Source organism: Canis lupus, chromosome 34 (genome assembly GCF_011100685.1).
Source record: "Canis lupus familiaris isolate Mischka breed German Shepherd chromosome 34, alternate assembly UU_Cfam_GSD_1.0, whole genome shotgun sequence".
NCBI lineage: Eukaryota > Metazoa > Chordata > Mammalia > Carnivora > Canidae > Canis > Canis lupus.
The window spans coordinates 17881142-17901110 of NC_049255.1; the positions used below are offsets into that span (position 1 = coordinate 17881142).

Genomic DNA, 19969 nt, shown 5'->3' on the forward strand with positions numbered 1-19969 from the left:
CATTATTGTCTTTATATATAATCTTCAACTTTAGTATTCTTTCTTTGAAGTGTTTTTAGAGAAGGTTTAAAAAAGCATCTTGGGGCAGCCCTGGTGGCGCAGCGGTTTAGTGCTGCCTGCAGCCCAGGGCGTGATCCTGGAGACCCAGGATCGAGTCCCACGTCAGGCTCCCTGCATGGAGCCTGCTTCTCCCTCTGCCTGTGTCTCTGCCTCTTTCTGTGTCTCTCATGAATAAATAAGTAAAATCTTAAAAAAAAATTTTTTTAAATAAAAAATAAAAAAGCATCTTATTTTCTGATAGTTGATTACTTTCTGGTTTTATTGTATCATCAGATAATGTTGTGTGTACTAATTCTACCTTTTGAAGTTTATTTAGATTTTTTTTTTTTTTTGTGGCCCAGTATATGGTCAGTTTTGATTAGTGTTCAATGAACATTTGAAATATAGTGCTTTGTGTGTTTTCACAGAGAATAGTTTATTATCAATCAATTTTTTATACATCTTCTAAACCCTTACTCATTGTTTTCCACCTTATTTCTCATGGACTGTGAGAAGTAAAGTGCCTTTTGGATTGTGCTCTTTTCCTTGTTTTCCCTTCCATCTTGTATTTTATGAATGTTAGCATTGTATAACTTAGTATGTACTGTATAGTAATTTAGCTTGTAGAAAGAAGTTTATCTTCATAATGATTTATTTATTCATGTAATTGCCCTTTTAGCCTGAATTTTACTTTATCTGATAGATCACATCCTGTGATTTTTTTCTTTGCACCGTATACTTTGGCCTATCCTTTTATTTTCAGTCTTTCTGGATCACTTTGTATTTGTATTTATTTGCTTTCTCCATAGAGCTGGGAGGTTGCTTTTTTGAGATTTCAGAGTTTTGCTTTTTTCAGATTTTATTCTGAAAATCTTAAGTGAGGTAAGCCAAATATATATATATATTTATATTTTTAAGGACACTTTTCACTACTTTTTTATTTGTGCATATATTTCTGATATTTGGGAATATGTATTTTATTCCAATGATTACCTTTAGGATTATAGCTAAAGGTATATAGTTCCCTTGATCTTCTGTTTCTTTGACCATTGTTCCTTACAGTGATGAAAACTAGCATATTTTTCCTTCCTCCTTTCGCCTCAAGCCCTCCTTCATTACACATTTTAACCATTATCCCAGTATTTGCTTTTATACTATTAAAACAAGCTTTTAATTCCAATTTTACTCATGAGCTTTAAAGGATATCTTTTAACTGCCATCTTACAGATGAAGCCAGTGGATCTTTTCTACCTCCTTCCTTCTTTACTTTCTCTTTCCAGTTTGCCTTAATATAAATCTTTTACTCATCATCAAAGGATATAATTTGTTTTACTTTAGCTGTTAAATGCAGTTCATGCTTAATCATCAGTGCTTTTGCTGAAGTCTCACCAGCCATTTCTTGGTTGCTGAAGCTGTTTCATGAAGAAAGGTTCAGGAAAACAATATTCTTTGAGTTGTTAAATCTTCAAATTGGTGGACTCTAGCTTTTATATTGAAAAACATTTTGGCTTTCCTTAAGGATCTTGAAGATACTGACTGCTCTGTGACATTCTGACATTGAATACCACTGTAGGGGAAATCCTAGGCTAGATAGATGTTTCCCCCCTCTCATAATTGATTGATCATTTCTTCCGGCTGTTTCTTTACTTGTTGGAATCCAGTAACTTGACTGCACTGAATCTCAATGTAACTAATCTAGGCCATTTTTCCCCCAGCATAAGATGTGTTTTTTCAGTATCAGGATTTAAGTCTCAGTCTCTCTCTCTCTCTCTCTCTCTCTCTCTCTCTCTCTCTCTCTCTCTCTCTTTAATTTCAGGAAAGTTTTCTTGAATTGTGTCTTGAATTGTATCTATTGCACTATTGGAGTTTTCTTATTCAGGGATTCCAGCTATACATATATTGATGTTTTCTCTTTTTTTCCTCCCCCTTCCTCCCTTGTCCTCTTTCTTTCCTCCTCCTCATACCTCCTTTCCTTACCTCCCTTCACCTCACACACCACCAAATACTTCATTCACCACTTGGTTCTCTGCAGGCTGGGTGTCACTCATCACTGTACTTACTACTTAATCAGTAAGATAAAACACCCTCTTATTAAAGATAGCAATGATATCTGCATATCTGAATCCAAAAAACACTTTTCAGGTTTTATCCATCCCTATTTCTGTATTAAACAGTGATGATCATCTTTCCTTTTTGAAGTTCTGTATCCTGTAGACATCTGTGACTCTGTGCCCTTCTGGTTTTCTTACCTTTGTGATTGTTCTTGAGTTGAATTTTGTTTCTGTCCTTTGACCATATTATAACTATTAGTCTTAGGACTTAGTTCATTGTCCGTTGATTTCTAGCTCCATTATCATCCCTGGACAAGTTTATTCATGGACATTGTTTCCTCTCATGGCTTAGAAATCTATAATTTTTTTTTTAAAGTAGTCTCTAGCACCAGAATGGGGCTCGAACTCACAACCCTGAGATCAAAAGTCTTATGCTCTTGATGGAGCCAGCCAGGCGCCCCTAGAAATCTATAATTCTAATCCAGATGTTTCAGATTACTCAATTTCTTATTATTCAACATTTAAGTAAAGATATTCCTCAAATCTACCATAGTCCATACTGCACCTAGCTTCTTTCTTCTAACACTTCTGTGTATATTCCTTATCTCATTTTGTGGCATCTTCACTCAGCTGTCACTTAAGCTAGAAACTTAGGAGTTATCATAGACTCCTTCCTATGCCTTCCAACCCAAACCAATCAGTCACCAAACTCTAGTTTTACTTTATAAATATCTCTTAATTCTGCCTGCTGTTTTTTAGGTCTACTATCACTATCCTAGTTTAGTTCCCATTTTGACTGCTATGATAGCCTTCTACTTTCAGTCTTGGTTTTTCAGATCATCCCATCATAAAATCACCAGAGTGATCTGTCCTAAATGTATGAATCTGATGATTTCACTCTCCATAAATCTCTCTAGTAAGTGTATCCTTAATACTTAGTACTAGGCCAAGCAGTTCTTTAATTTTTGCATTTAATATTTTAAACATATTTAATAGTTTCTCATAATACTTGAAGGTTTAGGAGTCTACCTCTATATGTAGTTTCATTTATTTATTTATTTATCTATCTATTTATTTATTTATTTATTCATTCATTCATTCATTCATTCATTCATTCAAGACACAGATTGAGAGGAGAGGCAGAGACACAGGCAGAGGGAGAAGCAGGCTCCATGCAGGGAGCCCGACGTGGGACCCGATCCTGGATCTGGGGATCACAACCTAAGCCAAAGGCAGGCGCCCAACCGCTGAGCCACCCAGGCGTCCCTATTTGTAGTTTCTGTTGATGTTTACTCATGGTGAATTATTTTGTGCAGTGCTTTAAAATTTTTTGTTTTGAGTACATCTTCAGAAGGGCTTTATCATTAGAACTTACTTTGCGTGTGTTAAGTACTGTCTCCAGAGAAATTTTGGATTTCCTTCTTTCAAATGCCCCAGGAGTGTCTTTTTTCAGAATCATCTTTTAAGATGTTAATTTCTTGGCTTGATTTTTCCTATCCTAAGGAGATGGTGGAAATTCAAGTCTCAAATCCACCTACAAGCAGCATATAGATTATAGATTCTTATAGAGTATACATTTACCCCCGCTGAGTCCAGGCTGAGAGTCTTTCTTGTCATCTTCCTATGCTAATAGATTTCCCTCCCTCTTTTCCTTTCACTGAGGATGCAGCTTTTCAAGACTCCTGGTTTTAGGAGGATCTTTGCTTCAATCCCTTATGTTGCAAGGGCTTAAGGTCTTAGCTTCTTTCTCGCATTAAAACCCAAGCTTTTAATGTGACCAACAAATATGTAAGATAGTCTCAGTGACAGCTTAGGGCTTACTGCTTTGGTTTTCAGTTTCCTTTTCATTTTTAGACTCTTTGAGTATTGCCCTTATTTTCTTAGGAACTCAGCTGTGTATTGTAAGGAATGTTTATTAAATTTTTCCCCAACATTTCTGGGGAGATTTTTTGCCCTCCAGATTCTCTGGCCCACTATATTCTCATACAGGGTTGACACTTGCCATAGCTCTAACACTTTTCACAGGATTTAAACATGATCTAACACTTCTCAATTATTTTAGTTCCTGTTTTTGAAGAATCTAAATAAGATTTTAAATCTTGTTGTAAGGAATATTGATGACTAAAGGAAGTAGATTGGATGGGTCAGGTATAACCCCATAATCCTTTCAGGTTTGTAGGTCCTTCTGATACCTCTCTCAGATAATGTTTCCTTGGTTTTATTTGTTTTGTCAAACAACTGTTAGCATGTAGTATTCTCTTCTTCATATAGTACCTTCTCCCCTGGTGGGATTTTTTTTCTGCCTGGAACCTAGGCCTTCTAGGATTTTATTTTTTTAAGGAAACCATTTCCCTGCAGCCAGCAGAAAAAGAGTACTACTGAAATCTAATGCTTGGTTACTTGACAATTTCCAGTAATAATAAGCTTCTGTTTAGCCCTCAAACTGTTTCTCATGAAAAAGGCCAAAATTATGGGTTGCCATTCACATGATACAAGTCTACAAGATAAATTTAAAGCAATCAAAATGTTATGAAACTGGGAAGTTAAATCAACCTCAAAATAGCTGGTTTGGAGGGTTGTGACAAAATACGGACAACCTTAATCACCTGAGCCACCAACAGGACCAACTGTATTCTATTATCAATTTGATGTATTTTCCTCATTTTTTTCTTTTCCTTTGCAAATTTTCTTTAGAAGGTTGAAAAAATACGTATTTTTCACCCAAAGTATGTTATGTTGTTGTAAACTCTTTGTAAATTTGTAATATCTACATAATACTTTTCATATCTACACAATATTTTATTAAATTTAGTTAACAGTATTCCCATGTTATATATTTAATTCCAATTTCTTCCTTTCCTCCCTCTTTTGCTTCTGTTATAGAGCTGCAGCAAATATCTTAATGCATTAAACAGTTTTTTTTCTTCAATGTATTTAGGTAAATTTCCAGATAGAATTACTGGGTAATTCTGGGTAAAAGTGTTTTTACATTTTTGAGACTTTTGACACATTGCACCAAATTACTTAACCAAAAGTATGGTATAAAATTATATTCTCCCAATAATTTACCAGTGTCTTAAACAAACCACTTTGATTATGTCTAACCAAGGGTCTATGGGACAAAGGGGTAGTGCTGATGCTTTCTTTATGGTTTCTCTTCAGGACATGGTACCTGTCATAGTTGATTACTGCCTGCTGTTGCAACGAAAGTAAGTATACACTGCCTGTCAGATTAATTATTTTGAACCCAGATTGCCTCTTGCTTATATTGTAATTTACTGTTATGAAGTCTATGAATTTGGATATTTTTTAAGAAAGTTTAATTTACAGAAGTTTGATTAACAATTTTCAGCCCATTTACCTAGTAAAACTAACTTTTCTAAAATAAATGCTGTGGCTATATCATCTTGTGTTTGTATGGCCAGATAGTGGAGGTAAACATAGCTAACAAAAGAGCAATCCTACTAAAAGATCTTAAAAGTAAAAGTATATGATTCATATCCTGTATATATATCCTCTTTTATGAACTGTCACTAAAACACAGTATTACATGCCATACAAAAAAGGGCAAAATTCAGAGTGCTTCTGGTATTGGCTTTTAGAGCCTTTTGTTGAAAAGACAGCAGTATAAATAAACTTTTAATTTGGCCTTATTGGTTTAAATAGTAACTATATAAACCAATTTTCGCTAGTTCAGTTTTTTTACACTTAAAATAATAGCTCCCCTCATGCCAGGTAGGCCCTTTGCCTTAATTTATCTAATTTTTATAACATTGAAGTAAGTATTATTATCCTCTTCATTTTACATAGGAGGTTCTAGAGGCAGAAAGCCATTAAAGAGCTTGCCAAAGCTACCTCACACTTCTTTTGAGGACCAAAGATGGGATTCCTGTATAGGCTATTTGGCTCCTCCTGAGTTCTTGCACTTGACTACTAGCTTGTTTCTGAGTGGTAGACAACAACTGTGAGGATCCAGTGCAGATACTGCTAAAACCCTGTATAGTGCTGTGCTGACTCATGAATTTGTATTTAGGTAGCCTGAATCATAAAACATTGGATTATATTTTGAAAGTATCAGTGAATGTTATCAAGAGGGCAGTTATTTGCTATTTCAGACCATTAATTAAGTCATGAAGAGCTTTGGCTTCTATTTACTTAAGTTTATTCCAATGTTTTAGCTATACAGTATTATATGTAATTACCCAGTTAAAGTGTGTTGTGTTATGGTTGGATACTATTGAAAACATTGCTTTGTGTCACACATTTTCTTCTCTATGGGGCCTAAGGGAAAAATTTCCCTCAGGCTTACTACCAGAAATATTTTTGCATCTCTAGAACAGCTAGTTCACTTTTAGCTAATGGACAGTGAATTGTATAACTAATTACAGTTTTCAAGAAAACTAAGAGCCATGATAGCTTTTTAAAACTTGGTTTTCTCTTGATGCCACTTACATATTCCCATCTTTGTTATTTATCTTTTATTTTTTAAAGCTGCTCATTAGTTTATGGATCAGTTTTACATATTTTATTTAAGCCTCATAATTGTAGTGTAAGGTAATGTTTTCCTCATTTTAAGATGAGGAATTTGAGAGGTAGAGATGTTCCTAATACTAAAAGTACTGGAGTCAACCCATATTTCAAGTTGACATAATTATAAGGTAGAATGAAGTACCTAATACTGAATTTTACCTCAAGTAAGAAGGCATATCTTTATAAAATGGATAGTTTCCACCTAGAATGGCATAAAGTAACTATCCAGTACCTGATGGTTGAATTAATGAAATAATTCTGCCTTGTAGTTGGCAGGGTGACTTATGGTCATTATCTTGAATATGTGAATACTACTCTCACAGTGATGTAAGGTTAAAATGGTCCTAGTAATTGTAAGATGCTAGATTATATAGGGGAAAATTAAAAAGTAGGTTTTTTTTTTCAGAAACATTTTGTGTTATTTCCAAAGTTTTCTGAAAGAGGAGCATTTCTTTTTTATATGACTTGAAAAGGAAATATTTCCAACTTTATGTAATCTATGGACTGGCTATAATGCAGTAATTACAGAATGCAGTAATTACTTCATTAAATCATAGTATATAACCTAGAACATGAGATCTGGTCTAGATTTTTACCAAATTAGGATCTATTTATTATTTCTTTGTTTTTACCAACTTCTTTCTTTCCATTAAATTTTCCTGACTCCTTACCATATTTTTTTTTCTGGGCTTGTCAGAAACAAATACAATATTTGTTTTTGGAGATCTCAGAAAGAAATATCAGCAGTTACAGTATATTCCTGACCTCCAAAGGGAAGGAAGATCTCATGGGTTCTTTTCCCAGCTCTTCCCTCTCTTTCCTTTCTCCCACTCATACATGACTAGATCCAGGGCATGGATATTTTCCCGAAACCATAGTATGATTTCCTTCTCTCTGGATTCCTCTATTTCCAAAGGCTGAAGACCAAGGCCCCTGGGTGGCTTAATCAGTAAAGCATCTGCTTTCGGCCCAAGTTATGATCTCAGGGTCTTGGGATCGAGCTCTGGGTTGGGCTCCCTGCTCAGTGGGGAGTCGACTGTCTTCTCCCTCTTCCTCTCCCTCTGCCCTTTTGCCCTGCTCGTGCTCTTTCTCTCTCTCTCCCTCTCTCTCAAATGAATGAAAACAACAACAACAAAAAACTTCAAAAGCTGAAGACCAGATTGTACTAGAACCTGCTTCTGCTTGGGAGTAGTCCAGCAGGGTGTGTTCTTACTCTCTTTCCCCTACTTTTTCTGCTCTCAAGGTTCCAGTAAGGGCAGAAGGGACAGAGCAGAATACCCAGCAATGTAAGAATTGTTATTGGATCAAATGTTACCTTTTGTGTTTTAGATTGTGTTTTATGCTTGCTTACTTGTCACCATCTTGGCTTTTCTTTTTATATATGGGATCAGAAAGATCCCATATATAGGGTCAAATAGGCCAGTTGATCAGTTCATGTCTAGGTCATCCTTAAGTCTCCTTCCATTCCAAACATGCAATGATTAAAGATAGATAAGATAGGAAAATTCTATGTATACTTCAAATAGTTCAGTGTGCTCACTCTCAAATGGTATAGTTTCCATAATTTTTTCTTAGACTTCCATAGACAAGTTAAAAATTCCCTAGGACAAATTGAAATGGAGGATTGTAAGATATATGTAGCTTCAATCCTGTATCATATCTTTCTTCCTAAACTGGACCCTTTCTTTTTTTTTTTTTTTTAACTGGACCCTTTCTTTATTTCCCTTTCTTTGATATTAGGTTCCAAATTTTTCAAAATATCTGAGACATTAAGATTGCTTTAAAGAATGCTTAAATTGTGTATAACACAAATACAACTTTACAAAGCATAATCTAATACTCAGCTAAATTCGGGTAACTTCCACTTCTAGGGCTATCACTTAGACACTCAGTCCTGGCCCCCTCATGCTTTTTATATTAATATCTTCTGATAGAGTACATTGTTTTTATAGTCAACCCCTTTTCACATACTGTTTCTTTTCTCTTTTTGTTATTTGAGAGAGACAGAGAGCACAAGCAGGGAGGAGGGAGAAGCAGGCTCCCTGCTGAGCAGGGAGTCCCATGTGGGGCTTGATCTCAGGACCCCGAGATTATGACCTGAGCTGAAGGCAGACACTTCATTGACTGAGCCACCCAGGAGCCCCTCACATACTGTTCCTTATGTGAGTCCAATTATAAACACAATACATATTTTGAATTGATTTTAACTGAGTACCATGACGTACACTATGATCACTGTTACTGCAGTATCATAATTCATAGTATCACATACCCAGCAGTAATTAATTGAGCTAGTGTACATATGTATTCCCAGTCATACTTAAGAATTCTTTTATTTATTTTTATTTTTAAAAAATATTTTATTTATTTATTCATGAGAGACAGAAAGAGAGAGGTAGAGACACAGGCAGAGGAGAAGCAGGCTCCATGGGACTTGATCCCAGGACTCCAGGATCACGCCCTGGGCCAAAGGCAAGCACTCAACCACTGAGCCACCCAGGTGTCCCCAAGAATTCTTTTATAGTGTAAAATCTTTTACTGTGGCAGGAACCATATTTCTTGTTCTCCTAGGGCATACTGACCAACATGTTATAGATGTCTTTTTTGGTTAATATTTGGTTTTATAGTCTTTGTGAATTGTTTAAAATCAGAAGTGACAGGAAATTCTGTGTTTGAAGACTTGTACTTTTATTTTCATAATTTGATTTCTTTTACAATTTCCTTTCAATTTGGTAGTGTATATTTTCTCTTTAGTATTAGACAAAAGATACATCTTAAGGCTTTTTGTAGGACATTTATTTGTTATTTTGTCTATACAGTGGTAGACATTATTTTGATTTTTATTTTGAAAATAGGTCCAGAGTTTACTTGAACTATAATCATGATTTTGAACAATGTTTAAAAATAGGCTGTTATTGTCTGTGATTTATATCCCAATAAAGCCATATAAGACCAAACAAAATAGGTGCTATGTCTAGATAATCTTGACCACTTTGAGCTTATATCACTGTAAGCAGATATCCAAAAAGAAGCCATCATTCAAATGATTTGAATTACATGTAAATCTGAACCAGAAATATTTCTGCTAAATCTAAAGTGAATCTGAAGTGGTCTTTTGATAGCCAAGGTGTTTGTTCATTCTTGTTCAGCATCAATGTTATTATTTGAGGAACAGAAAGATCTTAATCATCAAGCATAGTTGAAAACTGTATATTTTAGATATTGTTTTCTGATAATTGCATGTTAATATTTTAAACATCAAAGCTAGGGGGGAAAAGATGCCATGCCTTTTAAATTTTATAACGGCTGTATTGAAATATAATTCATATACCATAAAATTTACCTTATTTTATTTTATTTTATTTTATTTTATTTTTATTTATTTATTTATGATAGTCACAGAGAGAGAGAGAGGCAGAGACACAGGCAGAGGGAGAAGCAGGCTCCATGCACCGGGAGCCCGATGTGGGATTCGATCCTGGGTCTCCAGGATCGCGCCCTGGGCCAAAGGCAGGCGCCAAACCGCTGCGCCACCCAGGGATCCCTACCTTTTTTTAAAGTGTACAATTCAATAGTTTTTAGTATATTCATAGGGTTGTGCAGCCATCACCTCAATTAAGCCATGCCTTTTTAAAGGAAATCTTTATAAACTGTGATAAACTGTGATATAGGTATTTATATCAGAAAATTGAACATTTTGAACAGAATTTCTTATAGTTCATTTGAGCTTTGCCATTACTTTTATATATATAAGGAGAGCAGCCCAAATCAACTTTGAATATGTTAACTCCTACTTATATTTACAGGGGATTTATTTATTTGGCTCCAGTTATATATGTAGTAAAGACTGGGAAGTATTAAGGATTGATGCTCTTGCTCTGTTTCTGACAGTCTGGGTTTGTACTTACAATCAAGCTGAGGTCTTCATATTTTTTAAATTGCAAAATTTATAATGCACAAAGTAAATTTGGCTGTTGTCTCTATCAATTTGAAGTTATGAATGGTAGACCCCAAATAATGTATTTAATATGAGTATTAATGTAAAGTGAAGTTATGTAGAAAGAAGACCTCTTTGTCTCTCCGTTACTCAGGATAGATTTTATGTTATACTGGCTGCGGGGTGGCTAAGTTTGAAGTGATAAACAGCAGTTTTAAAGTTAGGAATTCCAGGAAACAAAGTCAGCACCCTGGAGTATAATTCCTAAATATAAAAAGAAACACAGGAGCTAAATACTTTTTTTTTTTTTTTTTTTGGTATGTACTTTTCTTTCTTCCTTCTTCTTTGATGTTCTAATAAATATTCTCCCAAAATGATGAAAACGTGTCTTTGAATTTTATTTTATTTTTAAAGTAGGGATACCAATAGGAGATGCTGAATTTTATTTTTCCTGCTTCTTTATTTTTAGGCTCTTTTCAGAAAGAAACATATAGTTTTGCCATTAATCTTACCAGCATTACATGCTGGGTTTTTTTTTTTTTTTTTTAAACAGGACTGCCTTGTCACCTTTTATGCTGTGTGTATGTGTGTGTGTGTGTGTATGTATGTATGTATATATATATATTTATTTATTTATTGGAGTTCAATTTGGCAATATATAGCATAACACCCAGTGCTCATCCCATCAAGTGCCCCCCTCAGTGCCTGTCACCCAGTCACCCCCACCCCCCACCCACCTCCCTTTCCACCACCCCTTTCCTTTTATGCTGTTTACTGAATTTTTCACTCTTTAATTTTCCTCCCTAGGGCTTTTGGTGTTGAACTAAAATATATGATCATCTTTCATAGCATATTGTTTTTAACAACACATTATAGAGTGGAAGGGCTAGCAAATAGGGCATTTTCTTTATATTCATTAGTTACTTTGTTACTCTTTATCTTTGTTGCAGCAACGTTTCATTAATCTTAGTTTCTTTTACTTGGTTACTAATTGATAATCACAAAAATGTGATGGACTATTGATTAAAATGAAACTAACATGGAAAATATGAAGCAGAGAGGAAAACTAAAAATTAGATATGTGGATTTGAGAAAAAGAATTAATGGATATAAATTTCCCTCCCAGGATATTTTAGATACTGTTTATTGAAACATGATATGTGGTTTTGTTGCATTTGTAGCCAGTTCTCTTAGGATCTCTCCCCTTCCAGGACTTCAGATGAGGCAGAGACCCCATCCTGTTCCTTCCAGAATCTTCCTTGACCTCTTTGTGGAACTAGTCATGAAAGACCAAACCTGCAGATGAACCAGCTACCACTTTTTCTCAAGTGACATGATACACATAAAAAGAGATAACACATTTAGTAATAAATAAATAGTCCTAATGGTAAATAGAATTAGCACAGTTATTTTTTTTAAGAATTATTTATTTATTTGAGAGAGAGATTGCATACAGGGGAGTTGGGGGAGAGGCAGAGGGAGAGAAACTTCAAGCTGACTTCCTGCTGAGCCCAGAGTCCCAACCTTGAGGATGGGGGCTAGATCTCATGACCCAGGAGACCATGACCTGAGCCCAATTCAAGAGTTGGATACTCAGCTGACTGAGCCACCCAGGCACCCCAGCACAGTTTTTACATTAAACAAGGCAGTACAATGTATGAATGGGAACATGGAAAACATTTCATTTTGCCAGTCACTCAGAGAATTAAAAATAGCGATATTATTTAATTTATACTTTAAAAAAATACTTATTTGACAGAGAGAATGAGAGAGCACAAGCAGGGGAAGCTTCGAAGGAGAGGCAGAAGCAGGCTCCTCGCTGAGCAGGGAGCCTGATCCCAGGACCCTGAGATGACCTAAGCCAAAGTCAGACACTTAGAGCCACCCAGAAGCCCCTGATTTATGCCTATTAAATTATCTAGTAGAAAAAACAAACATAATTGTTTGATGAAACTGTATAATTCTGCATTGCTGATGGCATTGTAAATTGGTGCTATGATACTTTTTGAAGATGATTTGGTAAGATTTCAAATGCCACAGGATTATTCATATTTTTTGACTTAAGATAAATTTCTAAAATTTCTAAAAATTTCTAAGATAATTTCTAAATAAATTTCATATTTTTTGACTTAAGATAAATTTCTAAATTTCACCATGACTAAGGAATTAAGTCCCCCCACCAGGGAAAGACTCTATATGTAGATGTTCATTGTGCATCACTCATGACAGTAAAATACTGGAAGAAAGTGATACACCCAACACTACAGGAATACTTAAGTAAATTCTGATGTTTCAGCATGTCGAAACATTGTGAGTTAAACAAAATGGTAAATTTAAAGAGTAGGTAGTATCTTAGAATGATGTTTCTTGCATGGCGTTACATGAAAGCAGAATTTGGAATTATAGCTATGATGAGTATAACTTTATGGACTATTTGCAGAAATGTGAAATAAAACATAATTATTGAGTGTAGTGGCATTTAGATTAATTTAAAAAATTATTTCTGCAGTAAAATAGATTCCAGATATATTTTTAAAAATAGTGAATATTTTCTTTCTTCATCAATAATCACCACCTAAACCCTTTGGGAAGCAAGAGGTAAGAACTAGATAAAGAAATATATTGACTCTAGATCAGCTGGGAGTATTTAGATCTCAAGAAAGAGGAGAGGAAAAAAAAAAAAAAGAAAAAGGAGAGGATAAATTAGGAATAGTCCTTTTTTTTTTTTTTTTTTTTTTTTTAAGTAATCTCGACACTGAATGTGGGGCTCAAACTCAATGACCCCAAGATCAGTAGTCGAATGCTATCTGAGCCAGCTAGGTCTCCCTAGGAATAGTCCCTTTTCTATTTTTTTTTTTATTTTTTATTTTATTTTATTTTTTTTATTGGTGTTCAATTTACTAACATACAGAATAACACCCAGTGCCCGTCACCCATTCACTCCCACCCCCCGCCCTCCTCCCCTTCTACCACCCCTAGTTCGTTTCCCAGAGTTAGCAGTCTTTACGTTCTGTCTCCGTTTCTGATATTTCCCACACATTTCTTCTCCCTTCCCTTATTTTCCCTTTCACTATTATTTATATTCCCCAAATGAATGAGAACATATAATGTTTGTCCTTCTCCGACTGACTTACTTCACTCAGCATAATACCCTCCAGTTCCATCCACGTTGAAGCAAATGGTGGGTATTTGTCATTTCTAATAGCTGAGTAATATTCCATTGTATACATAAACCACATCTTCTTTCCCTTTTCTATTTTTTTCTACTTCATCATGTTCACTGTACTACCCACTACATTACCACCATTGTCTTTAAGAAGCAGTGTGCCATAATAGACCCAACATAGGATTTAGGTTAGAAGGCTGAGTTTATTTATTTATTTATTTTAAAGATTTTATTTATTTATTCATGAGAGAGAGAGAGGCAGAGACACAGGCAGAGGGAGAAACAGGCTCCATGCAGGAAGCCTGATGTGGGACTTGATCCCGGGTCTCCAGGATCACACCCTGGGCTGAAGGTGGCACTAAACCGCTGAGCCACCTGGGCTGCCCAGAAGGCTGAGTTTAAATTCTGATTCTGTCACTCGTTGGCTATGTGACTCTCTGCAAATAACTTATTCAACTTTTCTTGGTTGTAAAAGTATTGGGAGAATTCGTTAAGATACTATATATAAAATGCTTTTCTAATGTAAAGCTCTATTGTTACTGTTTTCCTTAAACAGTTGAAATAGGAAAAAGAGAAGTAGCAGCTGATTGAATTTAGTGGATGCTCAGAATATTCCTAAAAGTATGTTTTTTCTTTTTATTACAGGGATCTTTTATTTAGCCAGATGTATGATAAACTAAGTGAGAACTCAGTGGCCAAAGGAGTGTTTTTGGAGTGCCTTGAGCCATATATTTTAAGTGATAAATTGGTGGGGATGACCCCCCAGGTAATGAAAGACTTGATTGTTCATTTCCAAGATAAAAAGTTGATGGAAAATGTGGAAGCCCTCATTGTACATATGGATATCACCAGCCTCGATATTCAGCAGGTGAGTTTATAGAAAATTTATTAATATACAGAGTAAATATCATTCCTTTGTTGAGTATACTTACCTGACCAGTTGGGCCTCATTGTGCCTTCCATCAACTTCATTTATTCACTGAGCACTTTTGGTAAGGTGTCTCTTAAACTTATGCTTGTCAATATATTTCTTAGGACTGTTCTTTAATGAAAACTGGATTATGAACTTCTACTCACCTCTTCTATTTCTTTGACATCCCCCACAGCACTTAGCATAAAGTTTACATATGGTAGTTGCTCAATAGATGCTTACTGACTGATCATTCTTTACTCGTACAGTTTTCATCCTCCAAGTAAATTTCAACTCTGTGTCCTTTCACATGAATAGTAGAATATTTTAACTTCTAAGAGTATAATGCCATTTTTCAAAAAGCTACTTTATATGCCTAGAGTTGATAACTTTTATGCATTGAGTTTTGTAATGGAGAACATAGTATAGGAAGCAAATTACAGGATCTTAGCATGATTAGCCAGCCCATTGTTTGTAAATATACCTCCCGTATATCTGAGGTCTCCACAATAAATTTTTCATCTTTAATTGCGGAGCAGTATGTACTTTGGGCTTAGACATTTGACTCTCAACTCTTGAGTTTCATTTTAGTCCTAGTAATGAGCATGCTACTCCTACAAAGGTGGAAAGGTACAAAGATACTAATAAGTAAGGCCTGTTGAGCTAAAATATTGGTGACTTAAAAGATCTTAGACCAAAAGTAGTTTTTTAAAATGTGCAAAATCACATAGAAGTGAAATGCTTGGAGAAATGGTTATTTTTTTCTTCCTGGAATCTCTTTATGAATGGCTGTGAGTTTGCAAAGTAAAGTCATAACCTCTTTTATATATGCCTTTCTGTTGTATGGATAATTTGGCATAGTCTTTTATAGTTCCAGTGATTTGAGAGCATGTTTATCAATCTAGTTTTATTTACCTATCACCAGTATAAGAGAAATTTCTCATCTCTTGTCTTCCCAGTATTTTTAGCTTTCCCCAACTGTGTAAATATGCTCTAGTCTTTTTTATGTTAAAATAATTTTAAAAACCTTCTTTTCAGTTTCTCTTCTCTTCATATGAAGCCTTCTTCCTTGTAGGTTACTGTCATACGTCACTCTTCTCAGTCACAGCTGGATGTCTTAAAAGCATTGTCTAGATTGTACTTGCATTTTTCCCACATCCTAATAACTCTTCAGCCTTATTTTCACTGAAGCCAGTAATGCCCTCCATGTCTACTGTATCAAGTCATATTTTTCACATTTACTGTCAGTAGCATTTGTTTGTTAATTCAAGGAAGTATTGATTGTCAGGCTCTGAGGATGCTTCAGTGACCCTAGTGCACAATGCTTATCTTCTCAGAGGCTTACGTTTAAGCCAAAAAATTTGACAGTAAACAGATAAACTAAAAGTATAAAAATATAGGGATACCTGGGTGGCGCAGCGGTTTAGCGCCTGCCTTTGGCCCAGGGTGCGATCCTGGAGACCCGGGATCGAATCCCACGTCGGGCTCCTGGTGCATGGAGCCTGCTTCTCCCTCTGCCTATGTCTCCACCTCTCTCTCTCTCTCTGTGTGTGTGACTATCATAAACAAATAAAAAATAAAAAAAAAGTATTAAAATATAAATGTTACGTTAATAGTATGGTAGAAAGAGCATGTGAAGCTACCTTAGACTACTTAACTGTAGGAAATCTTGCTGAGGATGTGTAACAGTAAGCCTGAGATCCCAGTGACAAGAAGGAATCAGTAATGCAGAGATCTTGGCGAAGATTGTTCCAGGTAAAAGCAACAGCAAATGCAATATAATAATAATAATAATGCCTTGGATGTTAAAGTTACTGATAAAATGCAAACAGGCTGGGGGCTTGGTTGAGAGAGAGGTGGTCTTTTTAGGGCAAGATACAGATTTTTCCATTTTATTCTGTGTGCTCTGGGAAATCATTTTAAGGAAGATGACTCTGGTTTACTTTAGGGATGACAGATTGAAAGTAGGAGCCAACTACAGAAGGACTAAGGAGATTAGTTAGGCATGTGGCCCAGGAGATGGTCCTGACTGGAGATGGTCGCAGTGTGATGGAGAGAGAGGGCCTGACTTTGGATATTATTTTGGCAGTGGAATTGATTTGCTGATGAATTGGATGCAAAATGTGGAAGTGTGGGAAAGAGAAAATTTAAGGATGACATTTAGTGTTTTGGCTTGAGATAAAGGGGGATGGAGATTCCTCTAAGAAGATTAGAAGCCTGGGTGGGTCTAAGTTTGAGAGACAAAATAGGAGTTCTGTTTTGCCATTTTATTTTGAGATAGCTACTAGACATTCAAGTGTGGATATCAAGTAAGTGGTTGGATATATTGGTCAGAGGGGACATTGCCATTGAAGGTTTAAGTGTGTTAGTCATCAGTATAGAGAGATGTATGATCATAGCACTGGCTGAGAGAGGGTAGTGAGAGAAGAGAAGAGGGCCCAGAATTGCCTTAGTCTATGACATCTCATCTCTGTTTTTCCTCTTAATTCTCTGGCTCCTGCTTAATCTCCTTTGCCACCCTCTGCTCTTCTACTTCAGCCCTCTTTCCTTGTCACTCTATAGTATAATATAGCTCTCATAGGAGAATATAGAGTAGTCTACACTGCAAGTCATTACTGTTCCTCTTCTCAATATTTTCTCAAATCAGTTTCTCTCCATCTTTAAACACTTCAGGCTTCTACGTTAAGACCTTCATCTGTACTGCTTCAGCCTGCATAGTCTCTAGATTCCATCTCTGCTTTAGGCTCGTATGTGTGAATTCTTTAGGCCCTCGCTTAAATATTGCTTACTCAGGGGTGATCTTCTGTATACTCTGTACACCAAGTAAGGTTCCTTTATGACATGGCACATCTGTAAATGAATTAAATGTGTAATTGAGTATCCTCCCTATTGTAGCTCACACTGTTTTGTGTCCTTCCCTTTTTTTGATTAGTGTCCAAGATGAACAGTAGTTCTGTAAGGGTAGAGACTAAGTCTGGGTTTGTCTGATTCTAGGAGTGGGCCTAAATATAGGTGTTCAGTAAGTAATTTGTAGAGCTATTGACCAAGGGTAAAATGAATATAGAAGGGGGGAGGAGAGAGAAAAAATAGATATTGGGATGTTTAAAAGTAGCTATTGTACAATTAAAAGTGTAATAGTCTTGTACTTTTGTATTGAACCTGCAACAGCTCTTACCCTGGCATTGTGTTTGAGTACTGTTGACCCTTGAACAACATGATTTTGAACCACACAAGTCTGTTTATGTGTGGACTTCTTTCAATTAATACAGCACAGTACTGTAAATGTATTTCCTCTTCCTTACAGTTTTCTTAATATTTTTTTCTCTGTCCTTCTTTGTAGTAAGAATGCAGATTATAATACATATAACGTATGAAATAGGTGTCATTAGCAAGACTGCCGGTCAACCGTAGGCTGTTAGTAGTTGTAGCTGAGTTTTGGGGGAGTCAAAAGTTATATATAGATTTTTGACTGTGCAGAGGTGGGGAGGGGTCAGCCCCCCTAACCTCCATATTGCTCAAAGGTCAACTGTACTTCAGTTTTTTTCAGAGAAGCACTAAGAAAAAAATAGGGAAAAATATTCAAGATCTTCTCCACTATTAAAGCTCTAAAGAAAATAATTGGTGAGATGGAATTGTATGGAATAAGCAACTCTTCCTTTTTACAGGTAGTTCTCATGTGTTGGGAAAATCGTCTGTATGATGCCATGATCTATGTCTACAACAGAGGCATGAATGAATTTATTAGTCCAATGGAGGTAAGATACATCCTAACTTGGACACATATTTAATATTGTCTATTAATGGCTTTTTCCTATTCTCCATTTGCTTTGAATTGTTTGTTTTCATCCAGTTGTTTAATTTCTTGTAGATTTATTATTAGACTTGCATTTTAGTTAATTTGGAACTTAGGTAGCCTTTAATTTAATTTCATACCTTGTGCCATTGCTTGCTTTTTTATCTGCATAAGTAGGTGTTTAAATCCCAAGGAACAAATAGATAAAATTAAAAGTAATGCTTCCCTATTAGCATTTGTTTGTTTTTTATTTTAAATTTAAGATTTTTGATATTATAGTAGGTTTTCCAAAAGGTAGAAGAAATTTATTTATATACTTATTACGTGTAGTAAATGTACTATTGAGTACTGTGTACTCTTGTTAGATACATTGTGCTGGGGGAAGGTCCTGATAACGATGGGAGATATTATTTGTTAATTGCTGATTGGTTGCTTTTCCCTGTTTAGCATTTACAGCATGCATTATAATTTATTCTTCTTACACTCTCCCTACCACTAAAAAGGATTTGGGCTTATTTTAAAAGGAACCAAATGCCATATATCCATCTTGTTATTTGCCTTAAATTGAAGGCAGAATTGTAAATCATGGATTGTGGATATGTGTAATACCCTGTCAGCCCATTGTTTTAGTGACTAATTACCTGGCTCTAATGAGAAGCATCATTAGGAGAATGATGCAGAAGGCATCCAAGCAACTTTTTTTTTCTTTTTTGCATATTTAATGGCCATCCAAAACTAGCTTCACTATTATTAAGTCAGCAGTTTTCTTGTGAAATTTTAGCCTTCCTTAAACACACTTGGTAGGTGAGTTACCACTCTAATTCAAAACTCCTCCAGTTTTGGTTGTACTTCTCTTTTCTTGGTCAGTTTCCAGAATGAGTGCCACAGCCCTCTTCCTCTGGTTTTGACCCTGATTGTGTGTCTAGTGAGTGAGTATTCTGTACACTTGAGCACTTCTCAGCTGCTTCCCTACCAAAGTCTAGTACTTTCCTGGGAAGAGGTACAGGCCTTCCCTGCACGCAAAAAAGTTTTGTCTCACTACTAAACCACAGTTAGGTAGAATTAATGCAATTTCTGTGGGAATCCCCCACCTGTTTGTCCACTGAGAGAAAAGTCTCAAGAAATTCCCAGAGAATCTGGGGAGTGCCCTGAGAGGGTCCCCAGCAAATGTGAGGTATCCAATTGTGAGGGTCTCCTGATCAGATGGAGGATCCACCAAATGTGACGAGCTCTGCTTGGATGGGGGCTGGTAGTGCTGGTGGTGAAAGACTTCACCCAAGGCAGAGCAAAAGGGTTAAAATTTTATTAATACACTGCAAGGGAGTGGCGGGCAGGACTGCAAGGAGAGACTGACGAGGTGGTGGTAAGGGGCCACAGTTTTAGGGTAGAGTGAGGGGGTATGGAGAATATGAAATTTTCTCTTTTTTGGTAATGTTAGTGATTGTGACTGTAATTGGTCAGTTAGGGTCTGTGGCTATAAGTGAGGTGACCTGCTTAACGAGCCTGTTTGCATTGCCTGTTTGCATTCAGCTCTGTAGTAGCT

The 19969-nt window shown here is 35.9% G+C and overlaps 1 protein-coding gene across 7 annotated transcripts in view; it reads left to right on the top strand.

The window, feature by feature from the left end:
• VPS8 (VPS8 subunit of CORVET complex) overlaps positions 1-19969 on the top strand; it is a 257836-nt gene that overhangs the window by 78884 nt on the left and 158983 nt on the right. For all 7 annotated transcript variants that reach the window (XM_038583601.1, XM_038583603.1, XM_038583602.1 and 4 more), the window contains 3 exons: positions 5253-5299; positions 14369-14591; positions 18299-18388. In XM_038583601.1, the coding sequence (XP_038439529.1) occupies positions 5253-5299; positions 14369-14591; positions 18299-18388 (360 nt within the window). The remainder of the gene's footprint in view (positions 1-5252; positions 5300-14368; positions 14592-18298; positions 18389-19969) is intronic.